Raw genomic sequence first — 15706 nt, 5'->3', positions numbered from 1 at the left:
CAAAATTGTTCTGTTTCAAGTGGTAATGTATGTTCGCCACGGGTATTTGAGGATGTAAATGTGTGATAGTTTTGAAAGTTGTTTACTGATATGTTTGGATGCTGTGTTCATACTGTGCTCTATAATCTGTTGGGATAAGCCGTGCTGTGAGTTCAAGTCATGTTTCCCCATGTATGATTCTTTAACACACACACACACACACACACACACACACACACACACACACACACACACACACACACACACACACACACGCGCGCGCACACACACACACACACACACACACACACACACACACACAGTGTTTATATACTACTGTGTGTGTGAGTGTGTGTGTGTGCACATGGAAAATATTGACATACCAGACAGTGGACCACAGCCAAAATAAAATCCTTTGTCAGAAGTGTCATAATGTGTATATTAGTCTCAGTCGCTTTGGTACATTTTTTAAATTGAAATTCGCAAAACTATTTGACATCGTTTAGTCACTTGAGCTCTTGATGACAGCAATTTCTCATAATAATTTCACAATTCTTTTGAACAAATTGCAAACACTTTTGGTATATGTATGCAAATGAGTGTCTTATTGCCTGCAGTTACCAACATTATCAATTGCATGTTGATCAAAATTCTTTATGCAGCTTTTCTGTTGAATGGTGGTATCATCTAGGCATCTATTCATTGTGTATGCCATGACATGCAAAGTGATTGAACCATTTATCATTGTTTGTCAAGCAAATATTTCTGTGATGCTGGTTTTTTTGAACGTTTGTTAATTATATAGTTTTTCTCAGTCGCTTTGGCACTCTCTCAGATCTGAATGAATATTCTCAAATTGTTCAACCTCCACATCATGTAGTAACTTGTACACATCATAACACCAATTTCTCATTGTTTTGAATATTTTGCAAATGTTTTTTGTACATTCATGCAGAAAGGTTTGTACAGTCGTCTGCTGTTTAGTCTGACCCCCAATGGTTTGGTGGACTCAAAAGAATGCTGATTAATGTTCTGTCGATTTCACTCTGTACTTTTTTTTCGGAATGCAGGTGAAATGTCTATGGTCATCATGACTGGATAACATTGCTTGGTTCTCAGAGGATATGTTTGGCATGCAAGACTGTCCCATTGTTTCTCAACAGGTTGTATGTGTTGCTATGCAACAATCTGGTATGGAGATAGATTGAAAGAGTGAAAGAGATACAGTACAAAACTAATTTGGAAATAAGGAATACCCTTTAAGGATTACATTTTATGTTGACAACATGACTAAGCATGTTGACTCTCTTAGTTCCAAACGATGTATGAATGTTTTTTTTAGACATAAACTAAGCATTTAGAGTGAGTTACGGGCTTTTGCAGGTAATCCATTGTGTGGTATAAATTGTTTTGAGAAATGCACATACTGTTTTGAAAATGTTAAGGATGTTTCGAGAAAAACTGTAAATTACTTGTCTTTGATGTTTTACTTTTGATGATACGGCGTGCTCCAATATGTCCAAATGCAGGAAATGTGTCCCTGGCATTTTGGCTCAGAACAGTCCACCACAGCTGATTACAGCATGCACCTTCCCTTAAATATATTATAGTGTAGGTGACCCACTGTACTATATACCCAAACCACACAAAGAAACAGAGAGCCAACACACAGCTAGCTTACATGCTATGTTCTTCTATAACCTGTCAACCTTTTTTTAATGTAAAGACTACCCCACTAGCGCTATTTGGCTCATCTTTATCAGGGAGGCTTTATGGGATGCTGAACTTGGAGTAGTCTAGTGGTCTAGTGGTCTATTAGTCTAGTAGTCTAGTGGTCTAGTGGTCTAGTGGTCTAGTAGTCTAGTAGTCTATTAGTCTAGTAGTCTAGTAGTCCAGTGGTCCAGTGGTCTAGTGGTCTAGTGGTCTAGTGGTCTAGTGGTCTAGTGTTCTAGTGGTCTAGTAGTCCAGTGGTCCAGTGGTCCAGTGGTCCAGTGTTCTAGTGGTCTAGTGGTCTAGTGGTCTAGTGTTCTAGTGTTCTAGTGGTCTAGTGGTCTAGTGTTCTAGTGGTCTAGTGGTCTAGTAGTCTAATCTAAAAGCTCTAGGGCTCTATGGCTGTGTTCTCATGACACGACCCTGACACTTACTAAGCCACCTGAGCTTCTGCTTACCCATTGTACATCACTTTCATACCTTGGTGCTCTCTTGACCTCATCTCCCTATTATCACCTTTGCCCCCTTCTTCTTCTGCCTGGCTTAACAACACACACAATTGTACCTTCCTGGGAATCATCTGCAGTGATCTATGTCTATGTCCACAGTCATCAGTCTTGTAAATGTATACTGTAAAATTACTTCAGCAGGTTGTAAATGATTGTAAATGGTACTGTCCAGTAACTTTCAGGTTATTTTATATCCTTCCATTACATTCTTACAGTAATAAACCACTTGGATACTTGAAATTAGTGACATGGATGACATTAAACTCACACTACATATAATAAAGTTAGATGGAGACAAGTTAAAAGAATCATCATTGTTAGTGAATGAAATAGACAGCAAAAATATCTGGAAATAAGGAAGACACTTCCAGGGTTCACTTTTACATTGTTCATAAATAATGACATAAGGACTCTTCATTCTGATGGCACTGACATTGACATGAATATTTCATTTGACATATTACCTAAGGATTTTGTGGGTAAAACAATGTGTGGAGGAATGCACTTACTCTTTTGAAAACGTTATGGATGTTTCAAGAAATGTACCAAGGCGGACAAAAACTGTCCATGTTATGTCCTCTCAAATCTCAGAGCTGTAGCAAATAACAAAGAATAATACCTAATACCTTGCCGTAAATTGGGTATGAGGTTCTGTTTTCAGAGAAAATTCATAGCCCAATTCAGCAGTCACACAGTCTCAGCTGTTTTGTGGGTTATGTAACACTCCAGGACCCTGTCCTGCAGGCATGCCGAAGAGTAAATCTTATGTTCACTGCAATTGCTTTTCCAGTAAATCTAGCAGGGGCTCCGCCAGTGCTGGGAAGCCCTGCTATAGGTCACCCCACTCTTCACGTCAATTTATGGCCCACAGTGGACCTGACTTGTGCTGACATGCAAAGCCACATAAGTAACTCTGCATGCAGCAGCTTTCCTTCCTCTTGTTCACTTTCAAGGTGTCTGCAGATTCTGCTTCATGCGAAATAGGCTCACGTTCCTCAACACCAACAGGCTCAGTGCTGTGTCAGGATCCCTTGCTCCGACTGGCCCATAGCGGCCATGGCACGATGCCAGCCCAATGCAGATGTGCATGCCTGCAGGTGAACCGGAGAGTAAATGAGGAGGTGAATGAGTAAGCGTGTGTGTAAGTGAGATTGACAGACGGTATCAGTGAGCTGGCAGTGAAGCTGGCCATGACCGGTCACCCAGTGGTGCTGCATGAGACACTTACGCATGTATATGATATTTTAGAGGTCAAGGCCATAGTATGTTAATCAAAGATAACTCAGCGTTACCCAAGGGACCATGTGTAGAACATAGAGCAGAGCTTTATTATTAAACCCCAACCACCAGAGGGAACTTTAGGCTTGTTCCTGACCAGATTGAAGACCGGTTCTGCCGTTCTCCTGGCACACTGGTTCTGTTTATGTGCTGTGTCATGCTGGGCTATCGAGGCAGGGGAGGGGTTTGGGCTGTTCCATGAAGTGGTAGATTTTGGCTGAGACTCAATAGTAGCTTCCACAGGACTGCAGGGCTCCAGCTCTGGGTTGTGGGACATCTGCAATGCAGAAGTCTATATATAGCAGTAGGTGAGGGGAGCATGAATGAGAGAGAGACAGAGAGTAAGCAAGAGAGAGAGAGTGAAGGAGGGGAGGGGGATTCTTAATGAGTATAACATGAGCATGATAGCATGTTTTCGCTGCATGAAATACATTTTATAATCAGAACTAATATGGTAATACATAAATGAATGAGCAACTGAACTGAATCTGAAGATTCAGTGAAGTAATGAACCCAAGCAATGCTCCCAATGAATATTAAGGACTTGTACATCCCGGTTATGTTTTTGTTTTTATTTTTAGGTTGTGTTTGAGACTCTTTGCTATCAATTTCACAGAATATGTTAAGTGTTTTCAATTCCCTTATATTTTATTCTAATTGTCTGTAAAGTGTTTTAGATATGAATTCCTCAGTTTTATTCAGTTTCACTTAGGTAATCTTTTAAAGAAAAACATTCTTTCACTTTTTGTTATCAAACAGTAAAAAAAAAATTTAAACATAGTTTTTACAACATCTTTATCCTGGGTGCCTGAGTACAACACACATTTTTTAGGACAAATATGGGGTAAATAAAGCAAGACCTTAAATAATTTACACCAAATTGTCATTGTAAATGTTTTGTTTGAGGAAAGAACGAGGGAGGGGGGGTCAGAAGAGGTAACATTAAACACTCGGTGTGTGGATGATGCAGGACAGCTCACTCAGGCGTAAGTCTGGAAGATTAAAAGTGTAAGAAGAGCATGCCGGATCGGACAGATTTATCGTGAAAACAAGCAGAAAATGAGCCCACGTGAGCCTCGCGCCCTGTGACTGTGGCACGCAGCCACATCCTTGATTTGTCTGGCCGGATGGGGAGATATGCCGTCAGCAGGTTTGCCGCTTTGGAGAGGCATGCATAATTGATCAGGCCTATCTCACAGCCAGCCCAAAGATTTGCAGTGATAGAACGATAAATCCCTGGACCGTCCGCCCCAACAGCCTCCTACATCACGCCATGTTGATGGGCCACCTCAAGGCCGTAATTACATTTCTATTTAAAGCTGAATTATCATTATGGTAGAGGAGGCCTGACAGCCAAGAACTTGACTGACCTTGCTTTTGCCTGGCACTTTACGGTATGTTGGATTCTCTGAGACACCGGAGAATGGGCATCACATCTAATTTTACCAAATGGTCTCCTAAAACTATGCTCATCTGATATAATATTGCTGTGACATAAATCATTTTGACCCATGTGAGCATTTCAGACGTGTATTTTACCATACGTAAGTATCGTAACGTTATTACAACAACATTAATATGTCATAAGATTTGTCTCAGTTTTGGGGGAACCTGTCAGTGCCTTATAGCGAGATGTTCTGTTTATCTCTTAATCTTCTGATCTCATCTGTTATAAATGAGTGTACTGTCCTTCCTGGTGTGATCGCTCATGATGGAGAAAATGAAGCCTTGGCCCTTGACAGCTGCACAGGTTACTGCAGAGCAACGGCCATGCATCCCTCCCCTCCATCCATCCATACATGTCCTCCTCGTGACCATGGCCGGATTAACCATATGGGCAACTGGGCAACTGCCCAGGGGCACCAAGACTCCAGGGGCACCAAGCAACCGATGTATTTTTTATTTTAAAAAAAAATTATATTTTTTTCATTCTGACCCCACGTCAGCACAATTTGACGTTCCAAACACAATGCACAAACTCAGCGAAAGAGGCACCAACAGAACGATCAAGATGAAGCGGCAGCGGTAATGCAAAAAAGTTAAAGAGTGTAGAAATGCGGCAACTTTTTAAAAAATGCGGTTGCAAAGGTTTGAACCGTGTAAATCTGTGTTTTTCAGAAGGCAAAGTGTGTGTGTGCTGTCTGCTTCCAATGGTTCTGAAATGATAGTTCGTTAGTAGACTGCGCTTGCAAAGGTTTGAGCAGTGTACGTGGGTGTCACTAAATGCATAACCTCGCCGATGTTTTTGATAGCCGTCATCACTTCTTGTTAGCTATTTAAGTTTTGGAAAGCTTTGTGAACTGCAAAGCTTATTCGCGGTGCTGTGAGTTGGTTTAATGATAACTGAATCCAACTAACGTTGGATTGCTTTTTGTAATGTCAGATTTCATTGATTGGTGTGCTATAATTGCAAAGAAGATTGACAACTTTACTATGCATTGTTAAGAAAGTGCTATTAATGTCGCCACATACTGGTTGAAAGATGTAGGCTACTTGGCAGGCTTCTGACTTGTTTTTTGGGCGAGTTCGATTAAATAAATAAAGCTTGATTTGTTTTGTACATGTGCCCATGTTCTCCTTTTCTGTGTAGATTATAGTAGATGTGTACTGTATATCCTGTATATCCTACTTAAGTACCAAAAGTAAAAGTATAAACTTTATTATGATTTAGACGAATAATATACCTGTTGAGATTAGTAATGATATTTCATTAAGGTCAACAAAAGATAAAACAATAGTTCTGCACTGTATTAAGTTATGATTTCTAATAACATAAGTTTACATTAAACATAATTTACAGCATGTGCATTAATTACTTTGGCAAGTTTGCTATAAGCGGGATAATGCACTGGGAGCAAGTGAGTTATGGAAAATAACCGCACTTCAGGGGGGTAAACGTGTTGAACGGTTATTTTCCTATAACTGTCTAGCTCCCAGTGCATTATTCTTTACATAGGTTACATCAATGTATGGAAAATGTAGTGGAGCAGTATTAAGCAAAAAGTATGTATAAAAAAACAATCAAGTAAAGTACAGATACTCAGAAATACTTGAGTACAGTAAGAAAGTATTTCTACTCAAATTACTACCCCGGTGGATAGGTATGGTTTGTGTTTTGCGGGGTGGGGGTAGGTGGGCACCAGAGAGTCACTGTTGCCCAGGGGCACCATGAAGTCTTAATACGGGCATGCTCGTGACCTGTACCTCAACACAGCCCACAGGTGTGGAGACAAACACCTCTGCTCTGAGCTGCTGATACTGACTGAAAACATTCATAACGTTTTTCTATAATACAAATTCACCTCTCCTGGACACAGAGGGACTGTTTTATTTCTTTTTTGTCTGATTCCTTATTTATGTATGCTCTGAATAAAGTTTATGTCTTGTCTGTTTAAAGAAGATTGTGTGAAATTCATTGATTCGTCTGATTTGAGAATGTTATTTGCAATATGCCCCAGTAAATTCCCCCAACACTTCAACATTTTTCCAATGAAAATGTGTGCGGATACCCCAAACAGGGCAAAGTAACATAAATACATGACACAAACTTTGGTTAGTAAATGGCTTTATTTGGCTTTGGAAAGAATATCACTGTATGATGTAGCACATACAGTCACAGTAGTATAGCAGAACGGTCTGTAAAGTGTCAGCATTCCTGAACCACCTCCAACATGTGACAATGCAAGTGAAGACTGCTTTCGTTCATGGTTAAGGCATTTACATTTTTTTAGACACAACAAGCAAATCTATCCTATCCTCTCATATTTGTCAAGCTCCGAGAATCAGGCCATGCAAGTACTTGCTCTTGATTCATTCACCTATCAGAGAAAATCAGGGGGAGTGAAATGTGAAGACTCTCTCCACAGCGCATCCAATTCCCTTTTCAGAAACTTCAAAACAATTACAGACATTCTCTCACATACCCTGCTGAGATAATAAGAATAACTCTGAGAAAAGTTCACTTTGCTCCATGATCCTATAGGAAATTGGCCAAACGCTGTAGACAAATTAGCTGTCCTCAGCGGCTATTTTTACTCATCATCTAACAACTCTTTTTTTTCCAATTCAATTAAATTCAATTTTATTTATATAGCGCCAAAACAATAAAGTTGTCTCAAGGCGCTTTACAGCATTTTAACCACAACCACACATTCACTGCTATCGTCTCAATGAAAAAATAAAACACAGCTCTTATTCTTACAGTTCTGTAGGGTTGTTCTGTCACTCATTCTACCTCCATGACCACATTGACCACATTGACGTCTGTGAATTCGGGCCTGGACTGCAGTGTGGTAGAGGGAATGGAAATAGTGGTTTTGAATAGCCCTTAACTGTGGCGCGGAACGATAAGACAGTGACTTCACTGCGTGACCTCTCGTCTGGCTGTCACCAGCAGAGAGAATGGAGTGCTGTCACCGTCATGACCACCTGCCTCACCATAAGAGCTACCAGCCCCTCACCCTGTTCGAGACAGGCTGCCGAGCATACATACGCACACTCACATACCCAGGCTAGCTAGCTGGGGCTCACTGATCGGGGTGCCGTTCTGCTGATCTACTGCAGGGCGGAGAGTGAAACCATTTGAGCTACTAATCTGGGAGAGGGCATGAAAGTGAAGACAAATGAATCAATCAAGAGGAAGTCATTTTCAAACAGAAAAGGTATAGGACAGTATATAGCAGCAGACGTTTTTTTAATTTTCTATTTTGTTATCATTCCACAAGAGCATTGTTGCGAAAATACACCGGCCTCCAAATTCTGTGCCCTCCAAATTAACTAAATATCTATTTTATTTGGATAGTTTTGTTTTGAAATTCCAAGGTGCCACTTTTGCCGTGCTGTGACCAACGCGGTGAGAGAGATGGATTGATGAGGAATGGAACCACTTATTTATTGTTGTATGTTTTCTGTTCATTAGAAGAGTGAAAGGGAAAAAAAACATGGTGCAATGCATAATTTCACAAACACACAGGTGTAGTAACAAGCCGTGTGGCCAGAGGTGATAGGGGGTTCATCTGAATTATGAAATTTCACCAACCGCGGGATGATTTGCATCTCTGTTGGGTTCTTCACTTAAACATTCACTAGACGCACATTATCAAGCGCTTTTTCTGATGACACTATATGCTTACTTCATCTCCCATTCTTATTTTGTTGTTGGAAATCAGATAGCACCTTAAAGTTGGGACCATTAAAATTGGTCCTCTTGCACCAGATCTCCATATGGTCAGCAGTAGGCTACCAAATGAATACCCCACAGCCACCTTCAAGGGTTATTTGATCGACACTGCTATATTGGCAATAATGGCACATTGTAAATGGGTATCTCTGGGCACACTGGTGCCTCAGTACCTCCTCATTCATAAGCGCTCTGTTTAAGGCATTCAGTTCCTAGCCATCTGAACATTCAAAGGTCTGTTTGCGGTTCCTTGACTATCCTCAGTTTGCTACATAGATAAAATATCCCTTTCTATACCGGCTGAAGAAGCATGCTGTAGTCTCCTCCCTTTTACCACAAAGCAGATAAAGAAGTTCCTCTCTAAGACTAAATCATTTTCAGCCTGTGTTCACAAGACCTTCTCCAATCAAAAAGCAAAGTCAGAAACATGAGACAAAAATAGGCTGTTTTGTGTTTGTGAGTGTGTGCATGTGTGGTGTGTGTGTGTGTGTGTGCATGTGTGTGTCTGTGTGTCTGTGACAGAGAGGAATTTCCTCATTAGCTTGGTCAGAGAGAGAGTGACACAAGAGTGATCCTGATGAGTGTCTGACTGAGTGAGTGAAATTAGTGAGCAAATGAGTGAATGAGTGCAAGAGTGAAGAGGGAGCGGGTGTCACAACAAGCAGTTTACTTGCTGCTCTTGATGGCAGAGCCTCCCTTCTTCTTATCTTTCTCTTTCTCCTTCTCTTGTTCTTTCTCCTTCTCATCCTCCTGCTCATCCTCTCCCTCTTCATCATCTCCTCCCTCATCATCCTCACCCTCTTCCTGATCATCTCCATCCTCTCCCTCCTCTCCCTCCTCTCCCTCAACCTCCTCCTCCTCTCCCTCTCCTTCTTCCTCCTCTTTGTCCTCTACTTCGTCCTCTTCCTCGGGCTTGGCACCGCGCCTCCTGTAGGGGGCAGAAGAGCCCAGGGCATAGGGGCGGGAGGAGTAGGAGAAGCCGGAGTAGCCCGACTGCAGCATTGCCCCACCCATGGTGGTCAGACGACACTCCTCACCCTCCAGAAGCTTCCTGCATTCAGAGAGAGAGGGGGGATGGATAGATAGATAGATAGATAGATAGATAGATAGATAGATAGATAGATAGATGGAGTGAGAGATGTAGAAACATGTTCAGAACTCTTTCTATGGGTCAAGAGCTCTTTGTTTCCTACTCATACATTTGCAAAGGTGCTTTGAGATGACGCCTGAGGCGTGCTGTGTGTCTGACCTGTAGGCAGCAATCTCAATGTCCAGGGCCATCTTGACGTTGAGCAGGTCCTGGTACTCGCGCAGGTGGCGAGACATCTCCCCCTTAGTGCTGCGCAGGGCCGCCTCCAGTTGCTGGATTGTGTCCTGGGTTGGCCCACGCATCATGAATAAATTAATGAATGATTAATGAAACGACTATTAACCACTATTAAATAGGCACATCATTCATTGTTTCAATTGCTTTCAACTGTTTGCTCTCTCCATATATCTATCACTTGAAATATGACGAAACAATTACAATGCATTTCTCTATGCACTCTTTCTGTTGTCCTGTTACTGTAGTTGCAGTGTGGGGATTTTTTTTTTTTTTACTTTTTTTTTTTCATCTCAATTACTCTATCCCTGCAGACTCACACTGTATACTATATCTGTCCCACCATATAATTCCTCCCACCTGCATCTCTCCGGTCTCGTTGCCGTGGCGGTCCTCCATATCAGCCAGCTGCCTCTCCAGGGCCTCGTTGTGGCTCCTGAGGGACTCAATCTCCAGGGTGCGGGCCTGCACCTGTCTGCGGTACTCGCTCAGCTCGTCCTTGGTCTGCTTGATGGTGTCGTTGTTGCGGGCAGCCGCCTCGCTCACGCTGGCGATCTTGGAGTGGTACCACTCCTCAGCCTGATGCTGGTTCTTGGCTGACAGGTGCTCGTACTGGGCACGGATGTCCTTCAGAGCCACGGCCAGGTCTGGCTTGCTCATGTCCATCTCAACAGACACCTAGACGAAGAGAGGGGATGCAGACACCAATTTATAAAAAGTTAGGTGACAGGAAAATAACTAAAGATGAGAAGGGCCTATATGTCATTGAATAATTTCTGAGTTTCTTGCATATATCTAAATGTTGCATAAACCCTACAGGATAGGCCACTGTAAGTTTATGCTACTTACTCATCTCTACAGAAAAATATTGGAACTTTTTTTAGAGAAATCTGGGTACCGCATCTACATTTTTATCCAGTGACTAAAGTGATGTCAGTTATGAACTTCAATACAATGGTTGAAATGAGCTTCCATCGTTGAATCGCTTGAAGTCATGGGTCATTAGCCTGAAAAGTTTGTAGAGATATTTCAAAATACGTATACACATGACATTTTTATATATAATCAATTTCACCTATTAACCATGGTGAAGAGAGAAGATAGAGCTACTTGACACAGAGTGAGAGTGTACAGTCTAAACGAAGCTTGAATGCTTCGAGCTGATGTATTGGCAGCTGAGTCATGAACTTCACACCGTATGAAAATACGCTGAAGTGCATTCATTTTATCTTTGAGACAGCAGAACCTACCTGGGGTAAAGCCAGATAAACCAATCAATGAACCACACAAATTATGTTAGGGAGGATATGTGTAGTTAAACGTTTAGTTAATTCTCATGCACAAGACGTTTTCCTGTTCAGATACAAAAAAAATGCACTGGTGATAATATGTCGGTCGTGACCATTTGAATATTTATTGCTACTTTTAACGCCAGAGCTCTAAAAAAAAGTTCCTTAACTCTTTTCACTCACCAAAATTAGGCTATTTAATGCTATTTAGGGGTTATCATATGTGGTTAAGATGTTGCAGACCTACAACATCTAGGGAGAGCCACACCTCAAACAGCATTGTGAATGCTTTAAGGCTGCTCGCTCTCTGACGCACACTTTCTCTCTCCTTCCTCTATATCATTTACTTTTCATAACGCCATCAGTCACTGCAAAATTCTCCCATTTTCTCCTGCTGTTTATCGGAGTTATATTTTGACTCTATTTTTCATCTGTTAATTTTGTTGCCGAGACGTTTAGTGTGGCAATGGGACAACTGTCACGATGCTGCACTGCAGACAACTTCCTGGGGTGCTGCTATGCGCACTTGGGAAGCTGCAGTGCTGTAAATTACTAAAAAAGCCGCACGTCACGACTAATGTGAAAACTATAATATAATGGAATGTAATAAAAAGGCACGCCATTATTTCAGTAACAATAATCGTCAGAAATTATACCCACCGTTTTGGAAATGTTGTTTCGTAGCATGCGGCGTATTTGAATTAAACGGTGATCAGGGCTTTAACGTGTCTTGTATTTTTAAAAACCTCATTCAATATTTTAGGGCAGCTCGACACACACTGTAGCATAATTGGTTTCCGTAGTACCATTATAAAAACATACCACAACAGTGCAGTCAACAATTTAAGAGGACAATTGGTTTGCCTCACAGGACTAGTACGAAAAGGTGCGTGACTTTTCCCCACTTAATTAGACGTGAGTAGGCTAGATGGAAGAGAGATGCGTGACTAAAGAAAGTTGCGCACCTGTGTAGCCTGCATAGACGCCTGCATCTCCTGCAGCTCCTCCTCGTGGACTTTCCTGAGGAAGGCGATCTCGTCCAGCAGGGACTCAACTTTCTTCTCCAGTTCCAATCGGACCAGGGTGGCATCGTCCACGTCCTTGCGGTATGTCTTCAGGGTGTTCTCGGCTTCTTCCCGGAGCTTCGTCTCTTCATCAAGCTTCTCCTTCACCCGGTCCAACGCTTCGTTCATCTGCACGCAGTCGAGGTGCATTTGGCTCTTCTCGTGGGTAAGTTCTTCCACTCGTGCCCGGAGTTCGCGGATCTCTTGCTCATACAGGTCATGGAGTCGGGACGGCTCATTGTGGCGCTGGCGGAGAAGTGCCACCTCAGCCTCCAGGACCTTGTTATGCTGCTCGAGATTATGTACTTTGTCGATGAATGACACAAAGCGGTCGTTCAGACCCTGCAGCTGCTCTTTCTCGTTGGTGCGGATGATTTTCAACTCGTTGGTGACGGCTGTAGACTGCGTCAAATCAATGGGCTCCTGCAGGTTGCGGCCGGAGCCGAGTTTGCTGCGGTAGCTAGAGGACAGCATGGACGATGGAGAGCCATAGGTGCGGTGAGCTCCGGAGCGGTACCCAGAGGACAATCGAGAGGGGCTGCTGCTGACAGAGATGCGACCGGAGTGGCGGGGGGCCTCTCCAAACATCTTCCGATAGGAACTGTTGGAGTAGTCGATAAAACTCATGGTTGCGGTGGTTCAAATGCTGGTCCTCGCTTGACTTATCTCCAGTACCCGAGTGAAGTGAGAGAAAGAGAGAAAGAGGTAGGATGAGAGAAGTGAGATGCAAGTGCCGTTCAGACAGCTGCTTATATATAGGCCTGAAAGTTGAGCATCATTTGACGCAGACGCAGCAGGAGAGAGGGGAAAACCTGCAAGCTCCTGCAAAAAGCCAAGCTCCCCAGGGAGGGCAAAATCACTCATGCTGATCTTGTCTTGCATTTTAGTTCTGGCAACTCATCCTTTTCTGTCAAAGGCATGTTGTTCGGGTGGTCCACGCAAAATAGGGATATAGGCTACTTTTTAAAGCCCCAACCCGACAATAGAATATGCCATATATGACACTTAAGTTCAAAATAAAAACCTATCCAAGCATTAATCTTACTGTATCTGCTGGAGTCCCCTGGGTGTTGTTTGCTCCACTGGTAGGCATGGTGCCATTTAATTTAGGCTTACATATGTAATACAACAGTTTCCCCCTCTTTTTTAGTTTTTTAAGCTGCAACAGCAGTTGAGGTGATCGACCCATGTGCGTCAAAAGAAAGGCGTGTCACACTGTCTCTGTGTGTGTGTGTGTCTGCGTGACACTGTTATAATGCTGGGTGCTGTCACCCATAACGCACTATTCCGCATTGTCTGAATTAGAAATGAGACACGAAGGGTTCAGATACATGAACCAACAAGATGCTATGCGTGGCCTTAAAATCAATATGTGTCTCGTGTACTTTGGACGTCCTTAGCAGCAGCGATTAAAAGGCCTTTGCTTGTAAACAGTAAAACAGTAGATGTGTATATATAAATACACACACACACATGAAGAGAGAGAGAGAGAGAATGAATGTTGTAAGTTTGATTTTGTCGAAATCATTTTAGTATTTTTAAAGTTTCAGACATTTGAATATTGCATTTCCAACAAGGGCTTTGTCAAATAACATTAATATTTAGTGAAGACTGCATCACACCAGCAAGGAGCTTTGGAGAACAGTGCTCTCCATGCATACAGCGATATCACAGCACAGCAACACACCTTGGGACAGAGCCAGAGCATCCAGCCACGCCCTGTTCAAGGGCAGCACATCACACCACTGGCACTCCAGGGAATGCAGGTTTTCAAGCGTTCAATCAGCAGCCCCCTAACTGCTCTTCTAGGCCGCGCTGTGTGCATTCCAGAGCCGCAGTCCAGACATCTTCACCACTGCAATGTCCCAGTGACCAATGCTCCTGATTCTGCTTAGTCAGTTCGCATGTTGTACGAGAAAGCCAGAGGCTGCCAGAGGGGTTTGAGGTGCAGACTAAATGAAACATTCATGAAAGACCTCAGCTGTATCTGAGGAGCTGGATGTGGAACCACAACTACGGTAAATGTATGTGGAAAATCAAGTGAACACACTTCTATGGACGCAGCTTAAAAATGATAATAACAAGTAACAGGAACACTTGTGCTGGTGAGTTAAAATTATATTTCAGGAATAAATTAGCTGGGTATGATACTTATTTCATATTATCTATCTATTATTCTAACAACCAACAGAGTTTTATTTTATTGAAAAGGGTGTTACCAAATTATGATATGATTTAGTGTAGGGTATGTTATGTGTATAATTTTGTCTTAAAACACCTGCACGTTCCATAGCTCCATAGCAAGAATAGTTAATAAGCCTATGGATTTAAAATAATCATATCTTGAAACACAAACGGCTTCGCGAGGAATTTGTTATATTTGCAGAAAATAGAATGTCATGCAGAAAATGTGGGACGCAAAGTGTTAATTCATTTGGTATTTTCTCTTTCCTTCTTTTCGTCATTTCACTTAATTCTCAGAAAGGCCACAAGGTGGCAGGTAACGACAAGTTATCAATGTTCTGTCTGTGAGTGTTCAGTTCCTTGGTTGTCCAGCAGAGGCATAGCGAAGGTGTTTTAATACGTGAGGGTTTAGTTTTTTTATTTGCCATGTCGTGGGATTTCAGAGTCGGTAGTCTGGAACCTGACCAGTCGACTGTGGAGAGAGCAGCGGCCCTTCAGAATGACATTAAAACAATACCAGCAGAGCTGTATTGTCAGTTCAGAGAGGGGCTGACGTGGAGATGTGTCTGTCGTTTCAGCTCATAAATGTTCAACCAAACGAGCCGAAAATGTGCAGAAATTCGTCTACATTCCCAAAACTGAACTCCTTATTGTCACTGCATGGAACACTTATCTTGGCCCCACCCCAACCCCCTCATGGCAATAGTCAGTAAGTCGATTTTCTATCTGTGTTCCTTCCCTGTGTGACAAGGAAGCAGCAGACATTGTATATTTCCCAAGCTGCTTCAGTGCATTGTCCTAAATACGGCAACATGACCTGTGTACTCGTAGTTATTTTCAAAGGAGTGTTTCCTCTCCTCCCCTCGGGAAGAGTTGGTCTGTTGGCTCCATCTGTCAGTAGGCCCCGTGGCTTTGCTGTACTCCATCTTGTGTACGGCTCGTTAGCAGCTGAAGAGGATTAGCCATCTAACATCCATATCCAGTGCTGTTTACTGTCATTCTTGGGTTCATTTTATTGCAGCAGTACATGTGCTATGCTACCCAGTATTGTTATCCAGCGAGGATGTTAAGTATATTTCACTGAATCATGCTGTGTGTATGGTTTTTTAGTGTGTGGGTGTTTGTCCATAGCTGAGGTTAGGTGATTGTATGTGTTTGCAGTGTATCAGAGAGCTAAAGGCTGTGTCGGT

General features: G+C 42.5%; 1 protein-coding gene across 1 annotated transcript; it reads right to left on the bottom strand.

The window, feature by feature from the left end:
* Positions 1 to 7024: 7024 nt before the first annotated feature.
* On the bottom strand, positions 7025 to 13811 carry zgc:65851 (uncharacterized protein LOC321113 homolog). Its single transcript, XM_012815820.3, has 4 exons — positions 12234 to 13811; positions 10340 to 10657; positions 9905 to 10029; positions 7025 to 9706 (listed from the first exon to the last, which is right to left on the bottom strand). The coding sequence occupies exons 1-4, from the start codon at positions 12957 to 12959 to the stop codon at positions 9322 to 9324; spliced, it is 1554 nt and encodes a 517-aa protein (XP_012671274.2). The 5' UTR covers positions 12960 to 13811; the 3' UTR covers positions 7025 to 9321.
* Positions 13812 to 15706: the final 1895 nt, after the last annotated feature.

The sequence above is a fragment of the Clupea harengus genome, chromosome 7 (assembly GCF_900700415.2).
Source record: "Clupea harengus chromosome 7, Ch_v2.0.2, whole genome shotgun sequence".
Lineage (NCBI taxonomy): Eukaryota > Metazoa > Chordata > Actinopteri > Clupeiformes > Clupeidae > Clupea > Clupea harengus.
Note: the sequence above shows the minus strand (reverse complement) of the source record. Positions and strands in the feature narration are given on the sequence as shown.